This window comes from Salmo salar, chromosome 01 (assembly GCF_965601325.2).
Source record: "Salmo salar chromosome 01, fSalSal1, whole genome shotgun sequence".
Taxonomy (NCBI): Eukaryota; Metazoa; Chordata; class Actinopteri; order Salmoniformes; family Salmonidae; genus Salmo; species Salmo salar.
The window spans coordinates 24052662-24080240 of NC_138291.1; the positions used below are offsets into that span (position 1 = coordinate 24052662).

General features: G+C 43.1%; 1 protein-coding gene across 4 annotated transcripts in view; it reads right to left on the reverse strand.

The window, feature by feature from the left end:
• Window positions 1-27579, reverse strand: part of runx3 (RUNX family transcription factor 3) — a 98674-nt gene that overhangs the window by 47808 nt on the left and 23287 nt on the right. For 2 of the 4 annotated variants that reach the window (XM_014159712.3, XM_014159475.3), the window contains exons 3-5: window positions 6921-7162; window positions 5720-5876; window positions 4282-4401 (exon numbers count right to left, since the gene is read on the reverse strand). In XM_014159712.3, coding sequence (XP_014015187.1) covers window positions 4282-4401; window positions 5720-5876; window positions 6921-7162 — 519 coding nt within the window. The remainder of the gene's footprint in view (window positions 1-4281; window positions 4402-5719; window positions 5877-6920; window positions 7163-27579) is intronic. The other 2 variants (XM_082971460.1, XM_014159558.3) reach the window with 1 other exon arrangement.

A 27579-nucleotide genomic window follows, 5' to 3' on the forward strand; every position in this document is an offset into this window, starting at 1 on the left:
AAAGGGTTTTACATGGAACTCAAAAGGGTTCTACCTGCAACCAAGAAGGGTTCTTAGAAGGGTTCTCTTATGAGGACAGCCGAAGAACCCTTTTGGAACCCCTTTTTTAAGAGTATAGAAGTACTACAATACTGTGTGTGGGAAAGAGTGTGATAGTATCACAAAGACAGGATATGCAGTAGTAGGGCCTGCTATGACTGACAGTGTTGGGGAGTAGTTTCACTACATTTTACAGTAGTAGGGCCTGCTATGACTGACAGTGTTGGGGAGTAGTTTCACTACATTTTACAGTAGTAGGGCCTGCTATGACTGACAGTGTTGGGGAGTAGTTTCACTACATTTTACAGTAGTAGGGCCTGCTATGACTGACAGTGTTGGGGAGTAGTTTCACTACATTTTACAGTAGTAGGGCCTGCTATGACTGACAGTGTTGGGGAGTAGTTTCACTACATTTTACAGTAGTAGGGCCTGCTATGACTGACAGTGTTGGGGAGTAGTTTCACTACATTTTACAGTAGTAGGGCCTGCTATGACTGACAGTGTTGGGGAGTAGTTTCACTACATTTTACAGTAGTAGGGCCTGCTATGACTGACAGTGTTGGGGAGTAGTTTCCATACATTTTACAGTAGTAGGGCCTGCTATGACTGACAGTGTTGGGGAGTAGTTTCACTACATTTTACAGTAGTAGGGCCTGCTATGACTGACAGTGTTGGGGAGTAGTTTCACTACATTTTACAGTAGTAGGGCCTGCTATGACTGACAGTGTTGGGGAGTAGTTTCACTACATTTTGCAGTAGCTTTGTGATAGTTGAACTGAATTCTAATCTTGGTAGTTGTCAGTAGTTAAAGAACTGTTTTGCCATGTAGCGGTGTAGCTAACAACTTGAACTACACACTACTTTTTTTGCAAAAAGAAAAGAAAAGATGGGTGAAGTAGTTAAGAATTTCCTTTCTTTTTCAGCATCAGCCCTCTATAATTCTCACATGAAACATAGTCTTTGTGTTTAATAGGCCAAATGACATATTCTGTTCATTAACATCTGAATCCCGAGAGATCTGTCTTGCAATTTGTTGTCTATCACATTTCAGATTTAGATAGGATAATTTATCACAAAGTAGTTTGTATGTAGTGAACTACTTTTTCTAAGTAACTAGTTCAGTAAACTATATTTTTCTTAAAGGTAGCTTTAGTGTAGCTGAAGTTCTTCCAGTGTGAAGTAATTTGTAATTTGGTCAACTATATTTTCAGAGTAGCTTCCCCAACACTGATGACTGAATGGATGCATGTGCATACACAGCATGTCTCTGTCTGTGTGCATGTTTATCAACAGTACACACAGTGTAGACCACCATGGCTGCCTATGTTGTCACTCACCTAGGGTTGAGCTACAAACAAACAGGCATTTTTCTCTGTTTTTTTCACAGGCGTGTATGTTCTCAGCCCAGCCCTGTGTGCCTTGTATCTGGTGAGTTCATCTTTCTCAGGAACGGATTCGCTCTGGGTGAGATAAATACTAACAGCCCCTCCCCCTCTGAGGATATGTGACGGGTGATGTCATCACAGAGACAGAGACAATGGATGCTAAATACAGTTAGGAGATGAATTCAGCTGAACTCCCCAGGGAGGAGAGGGGAGAGATGGGGGAGGGAGAGTTGGGTGGGGGGGACAGTGACAGGGAGGGTCTCAACACTTCAGTCATCTCCTCTTTTTGCTCTCTTTCTATCACAAGTCTTCTCGCTCTCTCTGATGCAGTCTTCTCTCTCTTTGATGCAGTCTCTCTCTCTCTCTCTCTGATGCAGTCTTCACTCTCTCTTTGATGCAGTCTTCTCTCTCTTTGATGCAGTCTTCTCTCTCTCTTTGATGCAGTCTTCTCTCTCTCTTTGATGCAGTCTTCTCTCTCTCTTTGATGCAGTCTTCTCTCTCTCTTTGATGCAGTCTTCTCTCTCTCTTTGATGCAGTCTTCTCTCTCTCTTTGATGCAGTCTTCTCTCTCTCTCTCTCTCTGATGCAGAGCACTGACGTACACAAAGCTGCTTCTCAGAAAGCACAGGGTGGTGAGCTCTAATCAAAGAGACTGGTTCACGTTGTACGATTTTGCTTGAAGGCCTATTCTACAACAAGGGCAGTGTTTGGGACGAAGATCATACGTGTGAATGTGTTTTTGATCAGTGAGTGAGATGAGGGCTGTGTGTTTGGCAGATCATTGCCGCAGGGGAGCTTCAGTCCTGTCCGTCAGGTTAAACATTAAAAAAGCACTTCCCTCCTCCTTTGCCAGCTTCTCTCCTGGCAGCCATGCAAATGCAGGCCCTACAGTAAAGCCCTGAGCAGCCCAGCCCACTCCGCTCTGCCAGCCAGTCAGCTGACAGGTGAACGTTTGCAGGCCAACCAAGGTGGGGGCGCTCATCTCACAATGGGATAGAGGGATAGTCATATGGTGCACTTAAACTCATGTAGTGCGTACTTTAGCTGAGGATGTCGTCGGATAGCAATCTGTGTTGTGTGTTTTTAAATGTTTGTTTTTTAAAATACAAAAATATAAGGATTCTCATTATCAAGTACAAATGTGGTGGTGCTGTTCTCGATTTAAGAGTCTACTCTTTTAAAGCAAAATTCCCCTTCCCTAAATTAAACAATGTCACTTTATAGCAGGATGGGGCCTGGCCACCGGAGTGTATATTAAATAAGCGAGGCCACACTGACGCCTTCAGTGCAGACATGACATGTAGACAGAGACAGAGAGGAGACAGCTTTACGGTATGTGCAGGGTTATTTCCAACTACAGGAAGCCAACACACTGACTTGTGCATGCGTTCACGAACACACACAGACACACAGCTTGAGTGCCTGTTTTTCTTCAGCAGTGCATGCAGACACAGACAAAATGTCCTTTACTACACACATAGACATAGCCAGCAACTCTATCACATTTCACACATACGCACAAGCACACGCACGCACAGACACACACACACACAGTGGATATTATGATCTATTCCTCCTATTTTCCACACTGTTCTCCTCCACTTCCAACACCTCCTCAAATAGCCTCCAGCCTGGCAGGGGGGCGATGCACCACCCTTCGCCTCCTCGCCCTTCGCCCCCTTGCCCTTCGCCCCCTCGCCCTTCGCCCCCTCGCCCTTCGCCCCCTCGCCCTTCGTCTCCTCACCCTTCGCCCCCCTCGCCCTTTGCTTCCTCACCCTTCGCCCCCTCGTCCTTCGCCCCACTCGCCCCCTCGCCCTTCGCCCCCTCACCCTTCGCCCCCCTCGCCCTTTGCCTCCTCACCCTTCGCCCCCTCGTCCTTCGCCCCCCTCGCCCTCTCGCCCTTCGCTAGGAACCCCTCCATGTGGCACCCTGAACCCCCTGCCTATCTGCATTGGCCAGTTAGTCTGTTTTGACTGAGCTAAATCCACCCTATCCCAAATAAAACCCTTAAGCGACATGAGCACAGAGCATAGCAATCAACCCATCCACGGCAGCCACTATAAACCTGCACAGTATAACCATAGTGGACATGATATCTCAACAGGAGTGATCATTAATCCCAATGCTCTGGTCTCACTGCTCCTAGCCAAGCACATGGGCAGACACACACCAGCAGTCTGTAGTGGTTGACTCATCCTTGTAACACAATCCTCCACAGTCTTTCACATGATCATACATTAAACCACATTGATATGCATCACTGCCCAAATGATGGAGCTAACAGCTTTAGCCTATTGGACCTCACTGGCACAGCTCACAGCAGGCAGCTCACCATCTCTTTAGATTGTTACGTCAACGAGCCACTTATGTGGTCAACCAGGTACGACCCTCTGACCAAAGGCAGCAGGGTGAGGCCACAAGCGTTTGGTATTTGCGGCTTGGAGACACAGCTCCTCTTAGCGGTCTCGGGTTATGCCTTAATACGCTTTACAGTTTCCTCTGACAGTGCCCCTCGCCACCCCCTAATACCACACACACTCTGCTGCACCACCGAACACACCACATTGTCTCCCATTGATTGCAATTGCTGGTCAACTGTTGTTGATCCGCCCACATACACTGACAGTACACACACGTACTCATGGACACACACGGCTACATTTTCTTGTATCATCTACATATGACTCATGTATCTCTTTTAGTCTGCAATGGTGGCATCCCCTTCTCTCACCCCCTACGCCAAGAATAGCCTCTCTCTCTCTCTCTCTCGCTCTCGCTCTCTGTGAATCCCTCTACACACAGCTCATGAGAGTAGTACATTTGACTTCTGACAAGACAAGACAAATATTCTCATGTACCCTGTAAGTACTCACGTCTGGGTTCCCTGGGCCCATCCACTGTCACTTTAATGGCACGGTGGTAGGTGGCCACCTGAGGGGGACCAGAGAAGACTGTGATGGTCAGAGTGAAGCTCTTTCCTAGGGTAGACAGAATAGAGAAGGCCTTGGTTAGTGAAGGGCATCAGTAACACAGAGTTTCAGGAGGAATATCAAACCAGAGCATGTGTGAGGGTTTACTGGCTTGGTTAATTAATTGTGGAAATAAACTGATTTTTGTGGAACATACACACTTTGTTCATAACCACCACAGTCAGCTTGCTGAATTAAAATTGCCTCCTGATATGGCTCCCTTTTAAGTTTGTAAATTAAAGGGACCACCACTTTGATGGGTTGAAATGTGGGCATGATTTGAATTATTGAGAGAATCTATTCCAGATTGTCCAAAAGGCTTACAGCGACAGTTTATTGTTCAACAAGGCAGATTCTTGCACGAGCTTCCTCGAGCTCTCCCATCTGCATGAAAGGGGAGAGAGGGAGATCGTGCAATGGTCCGTTTTTCGTCCCAGGCTATGAAGCAGCGCTTTCATAAAAAAAGGCATCTCTTGTTAAAGAGACTGTGGGGGAAAAGGAATCCTGGGGTGGGGTAATTGACTACAGAAATGAAAGGTACGTTTAATTCAGAGACTAGAGCGTTTTCCATTCATCAGTCTGCAACTATTTAAAGTGTAACATTTAAGGGAAATATGTGAGCGCTAGGGCCAGGAGGAAGGAGAGGGATACGAGAAGGTTCTGGTGGAATGTCAGCTATGTGAGAACTAGTTTTTAGAAGTGTAAACAGGCAAGCTTTTAGAAATGCCAAGCCTTGAACTGAATATTCTGGTCCAGGTGATTTGTTTATTTGGACAATGGTGCAATGTTCGTAGAATATATTCTGCTGCTACTAACCCGATCATCTTTTGAGGGGGGCGTGCGTGATGGTCAATTAGGACTAGTCCTATAAAAATAACTTGTGGCAATGCTTGGCTGAGCATTAGGCTATCATTTGAAATTGGGCTTTGCTCATTGTCGATAAAGAATGATCAAACCACATCTTAAAATATGTAATAATCATATAGTGTTCTGGATTTTCTTTTGTTACAATTAACATTGATAATCCCCATAATTATACCTGCGCAATGCTGGTGCGGTCTAGCAGCTATAATTGGCCCGGGAGATGAATCATCTGATTGTCACATTCCCTAACACTTTTATTTTTTCTGTTAAAATATTTGATCACTTTCTTTGTTTAAAATAGATTACCAAAAGTAGGTCTACTCAGGCTAAAGTTTAGCAAATCAGTGCAATTATGACGCATGCAGGCAGGTGTTTTGTATGCGATGTTAGTTATTGATTTCATTTAGTAGGCCAAATACTATTCATGGTTTAAGGATATAGATGCGTGACTGCCTCTGCTCACCTCGTCCGCTTCTGCCCACGAACCGCAGGTCGTTGAAGCGGGCGACCTGGTTCTTCATCACCGCAGACGCGTTCCTCAGCTCAGCAGAGAAGTTCTCGTCGTTCCCCGCCATCACCGTGACCAGAGTCCCGTCGGGCACATCACCGAGTGCAACAACCTGTGAGAACTCAACGCGGTCAACCGGGGTCACCATGCTAAACCAAATACAGACTGCAACAAACCGCATCCGGTGGAATCAAAAAACGCACCATAAAACACATAAATATTAGACCTGATTTCCAATCCATAAAAAAATGTGCCTTTTAGATATTGTTAGCAAATATTTTGGTCAAAATATATAGGCCAATTGTGCTATTAGGTTACAACTACATGGTAAGATGCTTTCTTGAAGCAAGCTTGCAATTCAAACACTAATATTTTTAAGCTATGTAAATGACTTTGACATTTGATAGGCCTATATCCAAATCACTTTCCCAAATAATGTTTGCAAATACAAATAAGTAGGCCTATGCGATCTAAACAAGCATTTTAAAAATGTGGATATGATACAAATCAAATAGATATAGGCTTGTCTATTTTTCTAAATATTACACTTTTATGCCACAAATTATTTTCACGTCCTGGTGTATAAATATAATTGATAAGGTTCAATGTAGCATAATTTCATTGCTTCGTAATATAGGCCTAAATATGTTTTTCTGCATTGCAAAACCTTTCAAAAAAACAATTTAAAAATAACTAGCTTACCATGGTTTAATAATATATGTTATCATTATTGTTTATTGTTATTAAATTATCCTTATTTGTATTAGGGCCTATATTGTTGGCTAATTTGATTAATTGTAAGTCATTGCAGTTCTTGCAAATCCAAACACTTTTCTAAATCTCATATTCAAGTAAGTCCAATGCAAAAAAAGAAACAAGATAATTATGCCAAGTTATCACTTTGGCAGGCCACTATAATTTTGACAACTTTATTTATTTAAATTATTTAGGCCTATATTACAGAATATGGCTCTGCGTAAAAGTAATTGTAATAGACCTACTAATGTCAGTAATTGCCTTGTTAGCGAAATGAAGCCTACTCAAGAAAGCTTAAAAAATGGTATTTTACGCTTTTTCTGCAGTAGCCTACAGTAATACATCATTAGGTCGGTCATTACTTCATAAGTGCCCATGTGTAATTAGTAATTTACCTTACCTTGAAAGCCACGGGGAGTGTCTTGTTGCACCTCCAGTGTGAGGGCAGCACGGAGCAGAGGAAGTTTGGGCTGTCTGTACGGACCAGCTCGCCAGCGTGGTCTGACAGGACGTCCACCACATTCCTGGCCTCGGGTCGTGTCCTCAGTGGTCCAGGGGTGCCCATGGTCCCGCTGCCGTCTCCAATCTTGCTGCAGGGGAACGACGTGGAGGGCGGTGTGAACCGTCTGGTGGTGTTAGGGTCTACGGGAATATGCATCACAACAGCTTTGGTCAAGGCCACTTCTCGAGGTGTTTTGACGAGTGTTCAGGGCTCTTTTTTGGAGAGTATATGTATTTTCCCGCTCTCTGACACTTGTTCCTTTGGTCTCGGTCAAGTCCAGCGGTTTGCGCGATGATGGAGCTGAGCGCACGCCGCTCCCCCGGTTAATCTATCACAATAAATCCTGAACAGTCCAGTGAGTGAAGAGACTTTTTATCTTGCAAACACGATAAAGTTTAATGTTTGCGTGTTATATCATCTACTCAGGATGTAGCTGCATGAGAAACATCGAGTTGATTGACTACGGCAAAACCACGAAACCGCAAACTTAGATCTGACCTCTTTTCCACAGTGCTCTGTTCTGGTTGCCTATAAGGCTTACACTCTATCTGCACTATTCAGCATTTAATACGATGCCCTTCCGCAATAAGATTTTGGCCTCATATTACAAAATAAATATCTATACAATGAGAAACATTAATAACAATCTATCGACTGATCGACAAACACTAAAATATACAATTATTAATAACGTCCAGTGAAAAGGAAAACTATGAAATCCAATCGTTTTGCAATATTCACGGAAGCTGACGAGTCGAGTGCTCCTCGCTTGGGCTTCAACTTTATAGCAGAATTTTCCAAATATCTTGTTTCACCTTCGGTGACTGAATGAGCTCCTTCGATTGAATTGGGCTTTTTGGGTCTCGCCAGACCTCGCCGCACACACTGAAGATGTTGCCTACTCAACAAAGTAGGCTAGCTATAACAGAGTATGGAGGCTACTCAGCAATTCACAGTTCTCAACGCGAAGTACAAGACTCAGAAGTCCGATGGTTTCATGTGAAGTTTCTTTATATTCAATGTTTTTTGTTCATCCGTATCACATGTCCTGCCACCGGTTATCCTTAATGAAACTAAAAAGTAAGTCGAGATCCAAAAACTATTTTCTTGAAACTATTCTGTCTCTACGTTGAAATAATCTTGAATATCTGTATAAATGTAGTCCTTTTGCTGTAGTTAACGCAGTTGAAGGTAACAAAGACGCGCTTGAGTGAGTGGTGGTGCGAGAGTGAAGAGTGCTGTGATATTATTTACTCAAGTAATTTTAGTGTTTAGTGGTTCGAGTGTGGCGATAACTTCCACCAATGAGTCGCCTGGGTTGGGCTTTCATTAGACCAATCAAAGTCTTCGGAATAGAGGCGAAGTGAAAGCGTTCTCTGCTTATTCTGCCATACACACACGATACATTATTAATAATACACTATGTATTTGTGCTTTTCTACGTTATGTGCTTAGATGTTATAATGTTTTGCACAGTTAGACTATATTGATACTTAAAATTATAGCAACTGTTCTCACCTGAATGGTGAACCAGTTATAATTCCCCCCAAAAGTTATTTGTTAATTGAAGATTTAAAAAAATATTTTCTGTGTTATGACTGATCCCTCTTCCTTCTTTATATGACATCAGCAAAAATTATATAGGCAACCACTTTTTGAAGAAATAGAATCACATAATGCATTCTGCCTATATTAGTACATCACCGCAGTGCGTTTACATACAGAGTGAAAATAAAGCAATAATTCAAGCATACACATGTATTTGGTGACTGCAGAAGAGACCAACGTCTTTAGGGAAAATAGGCCAGTCATATAATGCAGCTATATGATCTTATTATGGGCCTATACCATTAGTCTATTTGTTTTTACTAAAAGCAAAAGGCTATTTCTGAATGCAGAATTGTCAATCAACTGTAATGACCGATTGATCATTTTAGGGGTTCATGCACCTTTCAAATGACATAACTATGGTTTATTTATCAATATGAGTTGTGAATTTATTATGCTTTCCCCATTATTGTCCCTTATGCAATTCACCCTCGAGTTTTCAGAGAACGTCAAAGCCAAAGGCATCTACCCGATGATGTTGTTGTTGTTTAGTATCACGTAATTGAGAGTACGCCCAATAGGCTTAGGCTACATTACATTAACTGTAGTGTTGCTGGGGTTACAGACCTACTCACAAAATATGTGGAATACATATTTAGCAATTTGCTTTTGTTATTTTTCTTTTTTCTTTTCTTATTAATATGTTATATGTTCCTATATCCAAGGATATAGAATAAATTAGGCTAAGGATGCGTATACATTAATAATATAGGCCTATACATTTTACGTAATATGCATAGGTGCATATTTGTTAATATTTATAATTATATATTTTTGTTATCACCATGATTCGATCACACCAAATGAAAACGAATTAAAGCACACAAGCAATTTCCCCCATAGGCTTACATAACAACTACAATTTTGCCAAAATACATTAACCACAGGCAATTATTAATTGGAATTCCATCATTTAATAGGTTAGTCAGTGTATTGCACATGAAACGGCACACCCCGTTTACTCGTTCCCATGCAATGATGGCCCACAGACGCTAGTTGGCGCATTTGTCTTTGCCAAATGGACCTGCCTTAGTACAGAAGGGGTATGGAGGGAGAAACGGCATCTGTACCTCAGGGAAAATCTGAAAAAGCAACATATATACTACATACTAGCTTGCTCCAAGACGACAAAACGTGGGTCCTAGACGACAATTATTAGGCCTACCTGTGTCGAGCGTAAAGGTTTTTTAGTCAATTGACCCATGTGCTGGAATTCTGCTCGTCCATTCCATTCTTTTCTGCATTGAAGTAGGCTTAAAATGCAAAATAAAAATCACTCAATTTTGTATTCGTTTAATGCCACCTTTTAGGTTCTTAACAAGATACGAAAATTTTTTACCATGCACTGTTTTACTCTTATATAGCCTCGATTAGGAAATAATTTATATATTTTTTCCCACAGATGTATGGAGACATTACATTACATTACATTACATCAAGTCTTGGGTGTGACATTAGCGCTTTACAAATTAAATGAATTATTATTGTTATTATTATTATAATATATTTGCTGTTTTGTCCAACACACAATAAATGATTGAATAAACAAAGACATGACATACTGTGTAGCCCATCTATATATCAAAGAGCAGTTATTTAGTAAACATATAAAAGTAAAGCGCCAGAAAATCATTAAGAAGATTAGGCTGTCTACAATCACATTCGTTATAGATTAGCCTACATATTAATTGTGGGTGGGAAAAAAAGGGGGGGGGGGGGGGCGTTTTAAATGTCAAATATTTGTGGATAACTTGTTTATTGAATCAAGAGGCATTTGATTCTTGGGGTTATTTTTTGTGGTGAGATGCACAAACACATTAAAAACCGCTTCCATCAGAATTAGGCCCTATTGTCAGAAATAAATAACAGAAACACGTCATGGGATCGGATAATGCCTTGAAAGTCATTGAAGTAAAATGTTATAAATTACCTACTAAAGCACGTGTGGGGTACTTATTTGTTTGTCTTCAATTTTCCCAAATATTGCATTTGGTGCGCTATCTAAGTCTATAATGCCTTATTGAAGTTAATTCACATTGGGATTATTCATTTAGGTAAGTGTTTGATATATAATTATACCTGATTGACAATCATTAGTCCACGGTCCTGGGGAAAAAAATGACCCTTAAATATTTCCCCCCATCTCTATTGAATATGCGAAGTGTGTGTGAGTGTACGTGTGCTTTTGTTTATTTTAGATAGGATGGGAGTGGGTTTAGATTTACCCTTCATTTTCTTTATTATACTGATGTCAGTCAGACAGATAAAGCCAGAGTCTCGTGGGGAGAGTGGCGAAGGAGATTGGATGAGAAGATTATGCACTCTCCACGCCTGCGGAGACCGTTAGGACGGACTCCATTTGAAATCATATTTTAACAACACGAATTGGCGCCAAACGTATTGATAACAGTTATCACAGCCATAGTCTATACATTTATTTGCTAGGGTGTTGTCTGTAGAGTGCAGACTGCACAGTGGGGTGAGACCTCAACTGGGCGAGCTGTCAGCAAGCCTGTTTCTTTATGAGGAGAGAATGTGAAATTCTTAATTGCTACCACCGCACTGAATGACCGCAAATATCAAGGCATGTGCCTTTTGGAAAACACTGGACATGTGTCTGAAACAGATCGTTCGTCTAATTATAAAATTCTATGCCTAAAATCTTCTGAGTTTATATCTAAGTAATTAGAGAGTAACTATTCAACCAACCGTTGTAAACTTCTAATAATGCAATTATCATAAAATGTATATGCTGTTAGCTGAAGCTGCAGGGCGCATTTTCAGGACCTAATGTCTTCAAAAGTATCGCCTATCATTGTCCGCTATTTTGAGACAATGAAATAACTAGAGTGGGACAAATACATCGCGGATATTTCAGTCGTCCTCCTGCCACTGTTCATTATTAATATCTGACCACACGACCGACTACCCTGCGCAGCGGTAATACGCGCTTCGGGCGCCTGTCTTATTTAGACTCCTACGTTTCAACAGACAGTTTCTACGGTTTCAGCCGCACAGAGACTAAGGACGGAGCCCGTCGTGCCCCTGAACGATTTTTAATGATTCGAGTGGGTTCAGCTCAACCGAATGCAGAACTCCTGGAGGACATCTGATACCACAGGCCAACCTCACGTACTAGACGTTTTTACCCTCTACTTTTAAAACACAGAGGTTTCAGCTATGGCCTCTATAGGCCCAGTCTAAACACTACAGTCCTCCAGTATGGAAAGAGTTTGGAGGGTTAGAGTAAGAAAGGATACAGAGCGCTCCAACCAAAATTAATAGATTCCTTATGAATATGAGAAGTTTCCTTCTCAAATTCATATTAACTCTTACCTGACCTGTGCGCTGGCATATTTTTTTATTTTTATTTAACTAGGCAAGTCAGTTAAGAACAAATTCTTATTTTCAATGACGGCCTAGGAACAGTGAGTTAACTGCCTTGTTCAGGGGCAGAACGACCTTGTCAGCTGGGGGTTCAATCTTGCAACCTTTCGGTTACAAGTCTAACGCTCTAACCACTAGGCTACCTGCCGCACCATATACACCTCCTGCCATGCTATCTCTCTGTTGTGAAGAACTGAAGGTTTTCAAAAGAAAGAGCATTTGCCTTTTCCTTCCCACTTGAGGCCTGGTTTAAAATGAGCCTAGTTAAGCCTGCCTTGCCTGCCCTGCAGAGGCCAACCAACACCCCAAATCATGACACATCAAAGGGAGTATCAACGTTTTCTTCCTCTCCATTTTCATATGGTTTGGCTGATAAGGAGGCAGAATGTAAAAGCTAATAGTTAGAATATCATCCCCATTCGCTGAGAAACCCACAACAAGCCTGTTAGTTGTAAACCTACCCCTGACTCCACCATACCCACCATGCCCACCATACCCACCATGCCCACCACCCATCATATTTCATATGTCTGATGTCACTTCAAACAGGTTTTGATGGATGGGGAGACACTTTCAGATATGTGAAGAGATACAAACGTGAAATGTTAATTCTCAATATGAACCCCAATAACCCCATAAACCCATGAGATATTTACAGACGTGTGTACATGTGCCATTGGAGGGGTGCTTTTCATTAGAAAAATGGGGCTATGGAGCAATCAGAAATAGTTGGAGGTTAAACGATGACATAAGACAAAGATTTCTATCTTTAGTGGCTGTGGCGGTCGCACATTTCTGTACATTCACAAATTACAGGACAAGCCTGACCCTCAACCCACCGAACACATTCCTTCCGAAAAGTGTCTTCTCCTATTTCAGCCGGGGGTTTTCTGCTCAGTGGAAATATGAGTGTTCTGAATGGAAGACTCCTATGAAATGGACTTTTATTTCTCTTGGATTAAATGAGCTCTACGACTGTGCTCAGGATATTTCTATGTACAGTATCAATGGTGAATTCTGTGGTAGACTTGAAATGCTGCTATATTTTTTTAAATGCAGTTTGCTATGAAATGGACTTCTGCTGCTTGATATGACAAGAGCGTCAGTGGTTAGTTTTCCAAGCATGATGTAAGTCATCAAAGCATTCTGTCCCTCGTCCCAAAGCCAAATCATATTCTAGCATTTGGATGTTTACACACAGACTATAGAGAGACTTTGAAAAGTAATGCCTCAGAGAGACTGGGTAAAGATTGTTTCGTTTTGTATGGGGGTTCTGAGCTCCGATTGCTGATGCTTTCTCAAACAATGATTACATAATGTGTCAGCACATCGCAGTTGGTGGTCATTGTTGTCCGTTTTGATGTAGACCATCAAAAACCACATTGGCAGTTTTTATCATACCATATTTATGTGTTCTTAATTGATCTAAAGCCAATTACTCCTCATCTTATCAACTTCCAGTTAGCTGATTCAGATATGAGCACCAGGCTACTTGTTTAATAATGAGATTAAACACTTTAACTTTTGATCTTTCTTTTTTAAAGACTTAAAACTAATTTGGGGTAAATCAGAATCAAATCAAATCAAATTTTATTTGTCACATACACATGGTTAGCAGATGTTAATGCGAGTGTAGCGAAATGCTTGTGCTTCTAGTTCCGACCATGCAGTAATATCCAACGAGTAATCTAACCTAACAATTTCACAACAATTACCTTATACACACAAGTGTAAAGGAATGAATAAGAATATGTACATAAAAAAATATGAATGAGTGATGGTACAGAACGGCATAGGCAAGATGCAGTAGATGGTATCGAGTACAGTATATGAGATGAGTAATGTAGGGTATGTAAACATATAAAAGTGGCATTGTTTAAAGTGGCTAGTGATACATTTTTCATACATTTGTACATTATTAAACTGGCTGGAGTTGAGTCAGTATGTTGGCAGCAGCCACTCAATGTTAGTGATGGCTGTTTAACAGTCTGATGGCCTTGAGATAGAAGCTGTTTTTCAGTCTCTCGGTCCCAGCTTTGATGCACCTGTACTGACCTCACCTTCTGGATGATAGCGGGGTGAACAGGCAGTGGCTTGGGTGGTTGCTGTCCTTGATCTTTATGGCCTTCCTGTGACATCGGGTGGTGTAGGTGTCCTGGAGGGCAGGTAGTTTACCCCCGGTGATGCATTGTGCAGACCTCACTACCCTCTGGAGAGCCTTACGGTTGTGGGCGGAGCAGTTGCCGTACCAGGCGGTGATACAGCCCGACAGGATGCTCTCGATTGTGCATCTGTAAAAGTTTGTGAGTGCTTTTGGTGACAAGCCAAATTTCTTCAGCCTCCTGAGGTTGAAGAGGCACTGCTACACCTTCTTCACCACGCTGTCTGTGTGGGTGGACCAATTCAGTTTGTCCATGATGTGTACGCCGAGGAACTTAAAACTTACTACCCTCTCCACTACTGTCCAGTTGATGTGGATAGGTGGGTGCTCCCTCTGCTGTTTCCTGAAGTCCACGATCATCTCCTTAGTTTTGTTGACGTTGAGTGTGAGGTTATTTTCCTGACATCACACTCCGAGGGCCCTCACCTCCTCCCTGTAGGCCGTCTCGTCGTTGTTGGTAATCAAGCCTACCACTGTAGTGTCGTCTGCAAACTTGATGATTGAGTTGGAGGCGTGCATGGCCACGCAGTCGTAGGTGAACAGGGAGTATAGGAGAGGGCTCAGAACGCACCCCTGTGGGGCCCCAGTGTTGAGGATCAGCGGGGTGGAGATGTTGTTACCTACCCTCACCACCTGGGGGCGACCCATCAGGAAGTCCAGTACCCAGTTGCACAGGGCGGGGTCGAGACCCAGAGTCTCGAGCTTGATGACGAGTTTGGAGGGTACTATGGTGTTAAATGGTGAGCTGTAGTCGATGAACAGCATTCTCACATAGGTATTCCTCTTGTCCAGATGGGTTAGGGCAGTGTGCAGTGTGGTTGCGATTGCGTCGTCTGTGGACCTATTGGGGCGGTAAGCAAATTGGAGTGGGTCTAGGGTGTCAGGTAGGGTGGAGGTGATATGGTCCTTGACTAGTCTCTCAAAGCACTTCATGATGACGGAAGTGAGTGCTACGGGGCGGTAGTCGTTTAGCTCAGTTACCTTAGCTTTCTTGGGAACAGGAACAATGGTGGCCCTCTTGAAGCATGTGGGGACAGCAGACTGGGATAAGGATTGATTGAATATGTCTGTAAACACACCAGCCAGCTGGTCTGCGCATGCCCTGAGGACGCGGCCGGGGATGCCGTCTGGGCCTGCAGCCTTGCGAGGGTTAATACGTTTAAATGTTTTACTCACGTCGGCTGGAGTGAAGGAGAGTCTGCAGGTTTTGGTAGCGGGCCGTGTCAGTGGCACTGTATTGTCCTCAAAGCGAGCATAGAAGTTGTTTAGTCTGTCTGGAAGCAAGACATCCTGGTCCACGACGGGGCTGGTTTTCTTTTTGTAATCCGTGATTGACTGTAGACCCTGCCACATACCTCTCGTGTCTGAGCCGTTGAATTGCGACTGTACTTTGTCTCTATACTGACGCTTAGCTTGTTTGATTGCCTTGCGGAGGGAATAGCTACACTGTTTGTATTCGGTCATGTTTCAGGTCACCTTGCCCTGATTAAAAGCAGTGGTTCGTGCTTTCAGTTTCGTGCGAATGCTGCCATCAATCCACGGTTTCTGGTTTGGGAATGTTTTAATAGTTGCTGTGGGTACGACATCGCCGATGCACTTGCTAATAAACTCGCTCACCGAATCAGCGTATTCGTCAATGTTGTTGTTTGACGCAATGCGGAACATATCCCAGTCCACGTGATCGAAGCAATCTTGAAGCGTGGAATCAGATTGGTCGGACCAGAGTTGAACAGACCTGAGCGCGTGAGCTTCCTGTTTTAGTTTCTGTCTATAGGCTGGAAGCAACAAAATGGAGTCATGGTCAGCTTTTCCGAAAGGAGGCTGGGGGAGGGCCTTATATGCGTCGCGGAAGTTAGAATAACAATGATCCAGGGTTTTACCAGCCCTGGTTGCACAATTGATATGCTGATAGAATTTAGGGAGTCTTGTTTTCAGATTAGCCTTGTTAAAATCCCCAGCTACAATGAATGCAGCCTCAGGATATGTGGTTTCCAGTTTACATAGAGTCAAATGAAGTTCGTTCAGGGCCATCGATGTGTCTGCTTGGGGGGGAATATATGTGGCTGTGAATATAATCGAAGAGAATTCTCTTGGTAGATAATGTGGTCGACATTTGATTGTGAGGAATTCTAAGTCAGGTGAACAGAAGGACTTGAGTTCCTCTATGTTGTTATGATCACACCACGTCTTGTTAATCACAAGGCATACCCCCCCGCCCTTCTTCTTACCAGAAAGATGCTTGTTTTTGTCGGCGAGATGAGTGAAGAAACCAGGTGGCTGTACCGACTCAGATAGCGTGTCTCGAGTGAGCCATGTTTCCGTGAAGCAAAGAACGTTACAGTCTCTTATGTCTCTCTGGAATGCTACCCTTGCTCGGATTTCATCTACCTTGTTGTCAAGAGACTGGACATTGGCGAGTAGTATGCTCGGGAGCGGTGCGTGATGTGCCCGTCTCCGGAGCCTGACCAGAAGATCGCTTCGTCTGCCCCTGGGTGGTAGGCCAAACAGAGGATCCGCTTCGGGAAAGTCGTATTCCTGGTCGTAATGATGGTGAGTTGACGTTGCTCTTATATCCAATTGTTCCTCCCGACTGTATGTAATAAAACCTAAGATTACCTGGGGTACCAATGTAAGAAATAACACGTAAAAAAAACAAAATACTGCATAGTTTCCTAGGAACGCGAAGCGAGGCGGCCATCTCTGTCGGCGCTAACATACACTCAAGTATACGCATGTGATTCTTGAGAAACATTATTTTCACACCACTTTGATACAGCTATGACCGGAAGTGACTTTTTCCATAGTAGGTTAGGAGAATTAACGTAGCAGGTTAGGACAATAAGGTTAAGATTAGGAAAAGGGTTATGATCAGAGAAAATGCTCTCCTAACCTGCTAAGAAAATCACTTCTGGTCGTAGCTGTATCAAAGTGACATGAAAAGAGTGTGTCCCTGTGATTCTTGAGAATGTTCGGGATCCATATACTCCACAAGCTTCCAACATACTTAACATCTTTGTTGAAATGTAGAATTTCAGGTCATCCACAGGGTTCGAGAGATCTGTTTTTTCATGTCAGGCCTCTCATATGTTGAACAGTCTCCAGTTCGCACTGCGTTTGGATGATTTGGTGTCCCTGGGTCAATATAGGAAATTGGTTAAGGATTTTTATAGTGATGAATGTGTTTTATTTGATTATAATGGCTATAGTGTACAGTGTATGTATATATTGTGTATATGTTGTGTATTTTGTATATCATTGTGTGCTGATATGACTGTTGTTCCCAGGGCACGCTTGTGAATGAGACCTAGGTCTCAATGTGTCTCATTGGTTAAATTAAATTTAAATAAATATAAGCAGATATATAATATATATCACATACAATGATGAATGAGACTGTAACATCTCCAAAACCAGCAGCTAATTACTATGTAAGTGTGATTAGGTGAAATAGTGTAGTTGTAGACTCAGACATTGAGCATATTCAGCTCATGCATCTTTAATCCACAGCCTACATGTTTTAAAAGGTGCAGAGTGTAGCCAAGGGCTTATTAAAGGCCTCTGAATCAATTGAGTAAAATAATGGCTGTTGGGGGATGTCTCTGTCTTGTCTCTGGGTGCTGCAACACTTTATTCATGCACACTAAAGGACAGCTAGCTATACAGTAACTAACTGAGTAAAGACATTAGTCATGACGAAGAGGCCTTCAAGTCAGATGACTGTTGTTATCACTGTTGTCAACACACTCAGAGACATTTAACTTGTCCCCCTTCCCTTGTTTTATACATCATGTATCAAATAATGTACAGTGTGTACATGAAGATACTGATTATGATCACGCGTTCTGCGTTTCAGAGAAAGATAGAGAGACAGAGAGAGCGACAGAGCGATAGAGAGAGACAGAGAGAGAGAGGGAGACAGAGACAGAGAGACACACACAGAGAGAGACAGACACAGAGAGAGAAAGTGAGAGAGAGAGAGACAGACGGAGAGAGAGAAAGCGAGAGAGAGAGACAGAGACAGACGAAGAGAGAGAAAGCGAGAGAGAGAGATAGAGACAGACAGAGAGACAGTAAGTGAGAGAGAGAGACAGACGAATAGAGAGAAAGAGAGAGAGAGAGAGAGAGAGAGAGAGAGAGACAGACGGAGAGACAGAAAGCGAGAGAGAGAGAGAGCGAGAGAGAAAAAGAGAGACAGAGAGAGAGACAGAGAGAGAGACAGAGAGAGAGAAAGCGAGAGAGAGAGAGAGACAAACAGAGAGAGACAGACAGACAGAGAGAGAGAGAGAGGGTTATGTGTCACTCTCCTCTAGAGGGGGCTGCTGCAGACAGGACTAGGGGTGACTGTGCTGTATGTTCCGTAGTAGCACTCATATACTCTCTTTCTGACACTCCCTAGTATGTGTCTAGCTCTTATAAAGGCTGTTATAAACCAGACAATGTGAAGTACTACATAGGAGTAATTGCATAATAATGCAATTAAATTAGATGAAACATGAACATGAAAACTATACTTATTCAAAGATCAATAGACTTTTCTGTAGTGTGACCTCACATTGACATGCTATATCGAAACCCGATCAAAGAAATAGTTGTGTAAGAAATAGTTTAAAGTCGTATGAATTTGATTTAAAGTTTTAGATCTGATCAGGGTGTAGAGTTAACCCCGTGGTCAGACCCCACCCCTGTCACCCCTGTCTTTTAGTTGCAGTTCAAGGGGACACCTCCGGGGCCTGCCCTGGGGTCTCTCTCTGTGAACTCCCATGTCACCATCGGTCCTCCCTCACATCATCTGTCCGGTACGCTCGCCCCACAATGACAGTCAGAAGGCTGTGATGTGGTTGTGTGTGGTGTTTATTCATTGGAAAGCCACCAAGAGTACTATTGATGGCAAAGTCACAAACAGAGCTGTGTTATTATATGAGCACATTTGGTTGAGTTCTGATCTAGTTAGTTGAGTTCTGATCTAGTTGGTTGAGATCTGATCTAGTTGGTTGAGATCTGATCTAGTTGGTTGAGATCTGATCTAGTTGGTTGAGTTCTGATCTAGTTGGTTGAGATCTGATCTAGTTGGTTGAGTTCTGATGTAGTTGGTTGAGATCTGATCTAGTTGGTTGAGATCTGATCTAGTTGGTTGAGATCTGATCTAGTTGGTTGAGATCTGATCTAGTTAGTTGAGTTCTGATGTAGTTGGTTGAGATCTGATCTAGTTGGTTGAGATCTGATCTAGTTGGTTGAGTTCTGATGTAGTTGGTTGAGATCTGATCTAGTTGGTTGAGATCTGATCTAGTTGGTTGAGTTCTGATGTAGTTGGTTGAGTTCTGATCTAGTTGGTTGAGATCTGATCTAGTTGGTTGAGTTCTGATCTAGTTGGTTGTGTTCTGATGTAGTTGGTTGAGTTCTGATGTAGTTGGTTGAGTTCTGATGTAGTTGGTTGAGTTCTGATGTAGTTGGTTGAGATCTGATGTAGTTGGTTGAGTTCTGATCTAGTTGGTTGAGTTCTGATGTAGTTGGTTGTGTTCTGATGTAGTTGGTTGAGATCTGATGTAGTTGGTTGAGTTCTGATGTAGTTGGTTGAGTTCTGATGTAGTTGGTTGAGTTCTGATGTAGTTGGTTGAGATCTGATGTAGTTGGTTGAGTTCTGATCTAGTTGGTTGAGTTCTGATGTAGTTGGTTGTGTTCTGATGTAGTTGGTTGAGATCTGATGTAGTTGGTTGAGTTCTGATGTAGTTGGTTGAGTTCTGATGTAGTTGGTTGAGTTCTGATGTAGTTGGTTGAGTTCTGATGTAGTTGGTTGAGATCTGATGTAGTTGGTTGAGATCTGATCTAGTTGGTTGAGTTCTGATGTAGTTGGTTGAGTTCTGATGTAGTTGGTTGAGTTCTGATGTAGTTGGTTGTGTTCTGATGTAGTTGGTTGAGATCTGATGTAGTTGGTTGAGATCTGATCTAGTTGGTTGCGTGTGTGTTGTGGGCCCTGTCTTGCCGAGTTAGGGGAACTAGTATGATGTATTGTTGAGGACTGCTGACCTGTTGAGGGCTGCTGACCTGTTGAGGACTGCTGACCTGTTGAGGACTGCTGACCTGTTGAGGACTGCTGACCTGTTGAGGACTGCTGACCTGTTGAGGACTGTTGACCTGTTGAGGACTGCTGACCTGTTGAGGACTGCTGACCTGTTGAGGACTGCTGACCTGTTGAGGACTGCTGACCTGTTGAGGACTGCTGATCTGTTGAGGACTGCTGACCTGTTGAGGACTGCTGACCTGTTGAGGACTGCTGACCTGTTGAGGACTGCTGACCTGTTGAGGACTGCTGATCTGTTGAGGACTGCTGACCTGACCTGAAGGTTGCTTCATCAACTCCCTTATACTGCCATGTCTGATTTGGCTTTGAACCTTGTTTGGCAATATACATTGACATCATATTGTTATTAGTTGTTGGTAAATCATACACTTTAACACGAGACTTGTTTATCGTCCAATATGAATATTTAGCTTCACGGTGAGGAAGATGGACATAACTGTCCATGACCTTAGTCTCTATTGTACCTTATAAATGCACCAACTCATCCATCTTTGAGGTTTTTAGTATGACTTATAATAATTTATCTTCTTTCTTTGTCTCTTTGTCTGTCTCACACACAGGCAAGTATACATGCCCAGACACACACACACACACGCACACACACGCACACGCACACACACACACACACACACACACACACACACACACACACACACACACACACACACACACTCACACACACACACACAGACCCATTTTCCTCTCTCTGGCGAGTTCTTCTGATGCTAGGAAGGCAATCTTTAATCTGTAGTAATTGCATGTTGCAGAAAAACATTTTTCCGCTGTGGTAATTGCTGCAATATGTGCCTCGGCGTTGCCAAAGTGACAGCACCCCCACCCCCAACACACAGACACACACACATCCCCGACTGGCTGACTCACTCTGCCTAGCCTCAGCCAACTGTGTCCGGCTACAAGAGCCGTAGACCCAGCCTCCTCTGGATGGGTGAGATACAGTAGACAGACGGCTGTAGAATACAGAGGATCCAACTGGCAGACAACACACCTGTGGCAGCAGCAACATCATGCTACATTCACCTTCAGCAGCAGATTTATAGTTCCCCCCCAGTGACAGTTTAACTGCCGTACCACACCACTTCAGAGCCCTGCCAGAGCCAGATCACAGCTACAGCTAGTCACAGCTAGTATTCATATTCAACATGTGTTTGGTTACTGTCATGCATTGCACAAATAGGCTAAAAAGGTATTATGAACGTACAGTATCTTTTTGACAGCGCTGCTCTCGGGTCAGCTTTCTCCATTCAAATCTAACATTAACATTAGAATTATCCCACAATACTGACGAAGGATCAGCTCCTAGAGAAATATTATGACCTACAGTATGGCAGCAAATATGGAGGTGGCTAATGCTTACCCTATATAATGCACAAAATCAAGATTTGGCATCATTTCACACGTTAGGCTACACATCATGAAATAAATTGAGGCAAAGATTAAACAGTAGCCAAATAGCCAAATAAAACTCAATTGAATGAACATGAAATTGATTTCAACGTCATTGAAATATATAGACCTATCGCCATACTGTAGGTAGGCTCTTTCTTTTTTAATACAGTCATTTGAAGCATATTTTTATCCTTTGCTTATTTGTAAGAACTGCAAAGACATTTGTATTTGTAGTCATCTATGTATTTGTAGTCAACTTTGTATTTGTAGTCATCTATGTATTTGTAGTCATCTATGTATTTGTAGTCAACTTTGTATTTGTAGTCATCTATGTATTTGTAGTCAACTTTGTATTTGTAGTCAACTTTGTATTTGTTGTCAACTTTATATTTGTAGTCAACTTTGTATTTGTTGTCAACTTTATATTTGTAGTCAACTTTACATTTGTAGTCAACTTTACATTTGATGTCAACTTTGTATTTGTAGTAATCTATGTATTTGTAGTCAACTTTGTATTTGTAGTCAACTTTATATTTGTAGTCAACTTTACATTTGTAGTCAACTTTACATTTGTAGTCAACTTTACATTTGTAGTCAACTTTGTATTTGTAGTCAACTTTATATTTGTAGTCAACTTTACATTTGTAGTCAACTTTATATTTGTAGTCAACTTTGTATTTGTAGTCAACTTTGCTGTGAAATGATCAGAGGTCAAGGAGAGGGATGAACACTGTGATTCTATGTTTAGGATGCTTTTGGGAAAAACGGTCCTGTCAAAAGACCAATTAGTGAAAATAATATCAGAATTGGGTTGCTGTCTAAATACGGTCATTTTAGGTCGATATTCTGTTTCTTTTACAATTATTAATTGTGATCAAATTCCCTTTTGTTACTTTCCTTGTGTAAAATTAGATTTACTTAATTACTATTATTAGGCATAATTGATTGCCTGGCAACCCAATCTCCTTGCTCCAGCCAAACGCTATGCCACGCCCACAGACATTTAGTTTCTTCTCAGCAATGAGTCTGGATCTGAGTTCCTCCCCAATAATTTCTAGAACACAAACACATTCTAACCGTTCTGATTGGTCCCAGAAACCAATGTGTTGGGCCAGAGCCAAGAACATATGTGGTTAAAGAGGGGTTTTGAAAATTCATCATTGGCTTTGATACTCTTGATTGGTTAGAGATGATCCAATCACTGATGACTGATTTGTACAACACCCCTCATTTTGACATCACCACAAATGACTTAAACAATGGCAGTCTGACTGAAGTACTCTATGTAGCAAACATAGAGGAGCGGAATAATTCAGTTTGAGTCATCAGGCAACATCATTGAGCCACTGGTGAGGAATTCTGTGAATGGGGTTAAATGAAGCTCAGCTCAAGGTAGATAAGGCTGCTGTGTCGGTCTGTGGCTGGACTGTTGATGCATGTTTATTAAGCCTTTGTCCACCACTACACCACTCGTTAACACTGTTTTGCTATGTGTGATTGTGGCGCATGGTTATGAGGTCACCAAATTGATTCACCCCATGTCCCAGACACACTGTTCTGTGAGACTGTGGCCAAACTGTGGAGTGAGTTGATGAAGTCCTCACCCACCATTTCACTACTCCACCACTTCAACAAACAGCTTCTCAGTGTGTCACTGTGGCTCGACTGTGGCGCACGTTTATGAAGTCATTACGCACCGCATCACCACCCCTGTGCCCAACACAGCCCCAAGACATGTTAGCTCACTGATGTTGCACTTCCGCACACTCCACACTGGGTAACCACACACCTACGGTGGGCAGGGACATTTACAGATCCTCATTCCCTTCACCCTGCCAAAATGGGAGTCTGTCTGTGATGCTCTCCCTCGACATCTCACACAAATATAGAACCAAATTGAGGGACCCAGCAAGGGGTGGGTTGGCTGAGCCAACCTGGACTCTGGGATAGACGTAACATAGTAAACCTTAATCTGTCTCCCTCCATTTAGTATGACAGGGTGAGTTGAGCATAGGGACAGGGTGAGTTGAGCATGGGGACAGGGTGAGTTGAGCATGGGGACAGGGTGAGTTGAGCGTGGGGACAGGGTGAGTTGAGCATAGGGACAGGGTGAGTTGAGCATGGGGACAGGGTGAGTTGAGCATAGGGACAGGGTGAGTTGAGCATAGGGACAGGGTGGGTTGAGCATAAGGACAGGGTGAGTTGAGCATAGGGACAGGGTGAGTTGAGCATAGGGACAGGGTGAGTTGAGCATGGGGACAGGGTGAGTTGAGCATGGGGACAGGGTGAGTTGAGCATGGGGACAGGGTGAGTTGAGCGTGGGGACAGGGTGAGTTGAGCATAGGGACAGGGTGAGTTGAGCATGGGGACAGGGTGAGTTGAGCATGGGGACAGGGTGAGTTGAGCATGGGGACAGGGTGAGTTGAGCATGGGGACAGGGTGAGTTGAGCATGGGGACAGGGTGAGTTGAGCATGGGGACAGGGTGAGTTGAGCATAGGGACAGGGTGAGTTGAGCGTGGGGACAGGGTGAGTTGAGCATAGGGACAGGGTGAGTTGAGCATAGGGACAGGGTGAGTTGAGCATAGGGACAGGGTGAGTTGAGCATAGGGACAGGGTGAGTTGAGCATAGGGACAGGGTGAGTTGAGCATAGGGACAGGGTGAGTTGAGCATAGGGACAGGGTGAGTTGAGCATAGGGACAGGGTGAGTTGAGCATAGGGACAGGGTGAGTTGAGCATAGGGACAGGGTGAGTTGAGCATAGGGACAGGGTGAGTTGAGCATGGGGACAGGGTGAGTTGAGCATGGGGACAGGGTGAGTTGAGCATGGGGACAGGGTGAGTTGAGCATAGGGACAGGGTGAGTTGAGCATGGGGACAGGGTAAGTTGAGCATAGGGACAGGGTGAGTTGAGCATAGGGACAGGGTGAGTTGAGCATAGGGACAGGGTGAGTTGAGCATAGGGACAGGGTGAGTTGAGCATAGGGACAGGGTGAGTTGAGCATAGGGACAGGGTGAGTTGAGCATAGGGACAGGGTAAATTGAGCCTAGGGACAGGGTAAGTTGAGCTGCCTTGGGGTAAGTGGATGATGGGGTCCTGTGCAGTGGTGTAGTGGAGGGTATACACAGCTATTCACTGTATACCCACTTATTTTTCAGTGATCATTGCATATACTCACTTCTTAATCTCCACTGAAACGTATCAAAGTAGTGTAGTGGGGCTATGCGCCATATCAATTAATAGGACTGATGGAACGGATCAAAATGTTTAGCTTAAAACTCTTATTTCTTCCCATTTTAGGCGCAGCGTTATACACATGGTAGTAGGCTTACGCCTGAATGTTCGAAAATGCAATTTGCGGAAAACCCCGTTCTAAAATGCACATGGGAGCGGACATGGGAGCGGTTTCATGGACAGAGATGGAAATGTCTGTTAGAAAGTGGGGGATTTAAAGATGCAACAACTATCATGGGTTGCTAATACTAAAAGGATGATGCCTTTGGCTGCTAGATGTTGGGGCGGCTGGTAGCCTAGTGGTTAGAGCGTAGGGGTGGCAGGTAGCCTAGTGGCTAGAGCGTAGGGGTGGCAGGTAGCCTAGTGGTTAGAGCGTAGGGGTGGCAGGTAGCCTAGTGGTTAGAGCGTAGCGGTGGCAGGTAGCCTAGTGGTTAGAGCGTTGGACCAGTAACCGAAAGGTTGCTGGATCGAATCCCCTAGCTGACAAGGTAAAAATGTGTTGTCCTGAGCAAGGCAGTTAACCCACTGTTCCCTGGGTGCTGAAGACATGGATGACGATTGAGGCAGCACCTCTCTGATTCAGAGGGTTAAATGTGGAAGCCACATTTCAGTTGAAGGCATTCAGTTGTACCACTGACTAGGTGTCCCCCTTATTTAATGAAAGAAAGATGGCATAAATATGAGGAAGTCATGAATTGCCTCCACATTTCTATGGTGGGATTTTGGCTACATGCTACTTTGAGAGACATGCCTTGTAATATGAAGTAAAACGTCCAGGTTTCAAACAATGAAGGAGCATGAAAGATATAGCGATGCTAATGATATAGGCCTAACTGTCTTCTGGTAGATGAAAATGCTTTCCAAAAAACCTATAACCTCTATTATACTTCTCTATGTTAACTAGCTACAAAGTAGCCTATGCCTACCTGTCAGACTATTTGCATCATTCCAGTGGCCATTTCTTTTGCAAACTCCATCTCATGTGCTACAGAAACACAACTAACCAAACAACAGTGCCTGTACTCCAGAACTACACTCAAAAATCGACATTTCTTAGATTTTTCCCAGACGTCAAAAGTGGTCTCCTGATGTGGTTTACTATGGACTTAGAACATACAATTTTGTTGTTTTTATGTAAAAAAAAGACAAATGTATCTGTTTCAATAGTAGGCCTACTATCAGCCTACTTGCACAGTACAGCTTGGGTTGGCCTGACAATGAAAGTCCAATATGTGATTTATCATTTTAGAGTGTATGTCACTGTTTCTCTAGAATCTTTAACACGGCCGAAGTAAAGGCATGGGTGGAATGGGGGTGTGATATATTGCTTATCTTAACTGTATTCTTACCTTCAGATATAGATCTCTCTGTTCTATATAAGTACATCATTGCGGCCAAGCTCCCTGCCATCCAGGCCCTCTATACCAGGCGGTGTCAGAGGAAGGCCCAAAAAATTGTCAAAGACTCCACCCACCCAAGCCATAGTCTGTACTCTCTGCTACAGCATGGCAAGCGGTAATAGTCTGGAACCAACAGCACCCTGAACAGCTTCTACCACCAAGCCATAAGACTGCTGAATAGCTAATCAAACAACTACCTGGACAACCTGCATTGACTCTTTTTTGCACTAACATTCTTACACTGACTATGCACACACACTAGACTCTACCCAAACACTCACACATACTTACACCCAAACACACACCCACACCCACACCGACACCCACACACCCAAAAGCACTAATCCCTCAACACTATACTTACACCCCAACACACACACACGCACACGCACACGCACACGCACGCATGCACACACACACCCACGCACACACACACACACACACACACACACACACACACACACACACACACACACACACACACACACACACACACACACACACACACACACACACACACACAGACAGTATATGAGTGTGTGTGTGTGTGTGTGTGTGTGTGTGTGTGTGTGTGTGTGTGTGTGTGTGTGTGTGTGTGTGTGCGTGTGCGTGTGCGTGTGTGTGTGTTGGGGTGTAAGTATAGTGTTGAGGGATTAGTGCTTTTTGAGGTCGGTTCGGTTTCAGTTAGATTACTAAGAAATAATCACAGATCTCGATTTTTACATTAAATGCACTATGCATTATGTGGGTTGAATGCTGTATCAACACTAAATTAATTAACCATCATTTATTCACATTACTTGAACAAAATATTTGTTTTGTCTGATGACTTTATTATTTCATTCCAAGTCATTATCTCATCTCTATAGAGCTGCTGCCTATGCTGTCTGACAAAATCACTATTTTAGTAGTTGTTCAAAGTAAATAAGGCTTTATGACTGCTGAATACCAGCTATCAATCACGACTTAGATCATGTATTTTCAGGCTTGCAAAGCAACTGCTTCTATCCCTCTCGATCGCATGTTCTCTCTTCTCTCTGTCCGCAGACCGGATAAGTTTAAGCGGGGGTGTAATGGATTATGGTCATTGTAATTACCACGTTTTCTGCGTTAAACTATGTAGAATTTTGGCCTGTTGGAAACTACAACTCCCTACTACATTGCACAGTTCAGACTTGATCTGATTTATCTCTGCAGAAACTGCACATCAAGCTCACAGAATAAAAACGGAACAAAATGGAATTCAAATCTTTTAACCAACTTTGGTAACAAAAAATGTGGTT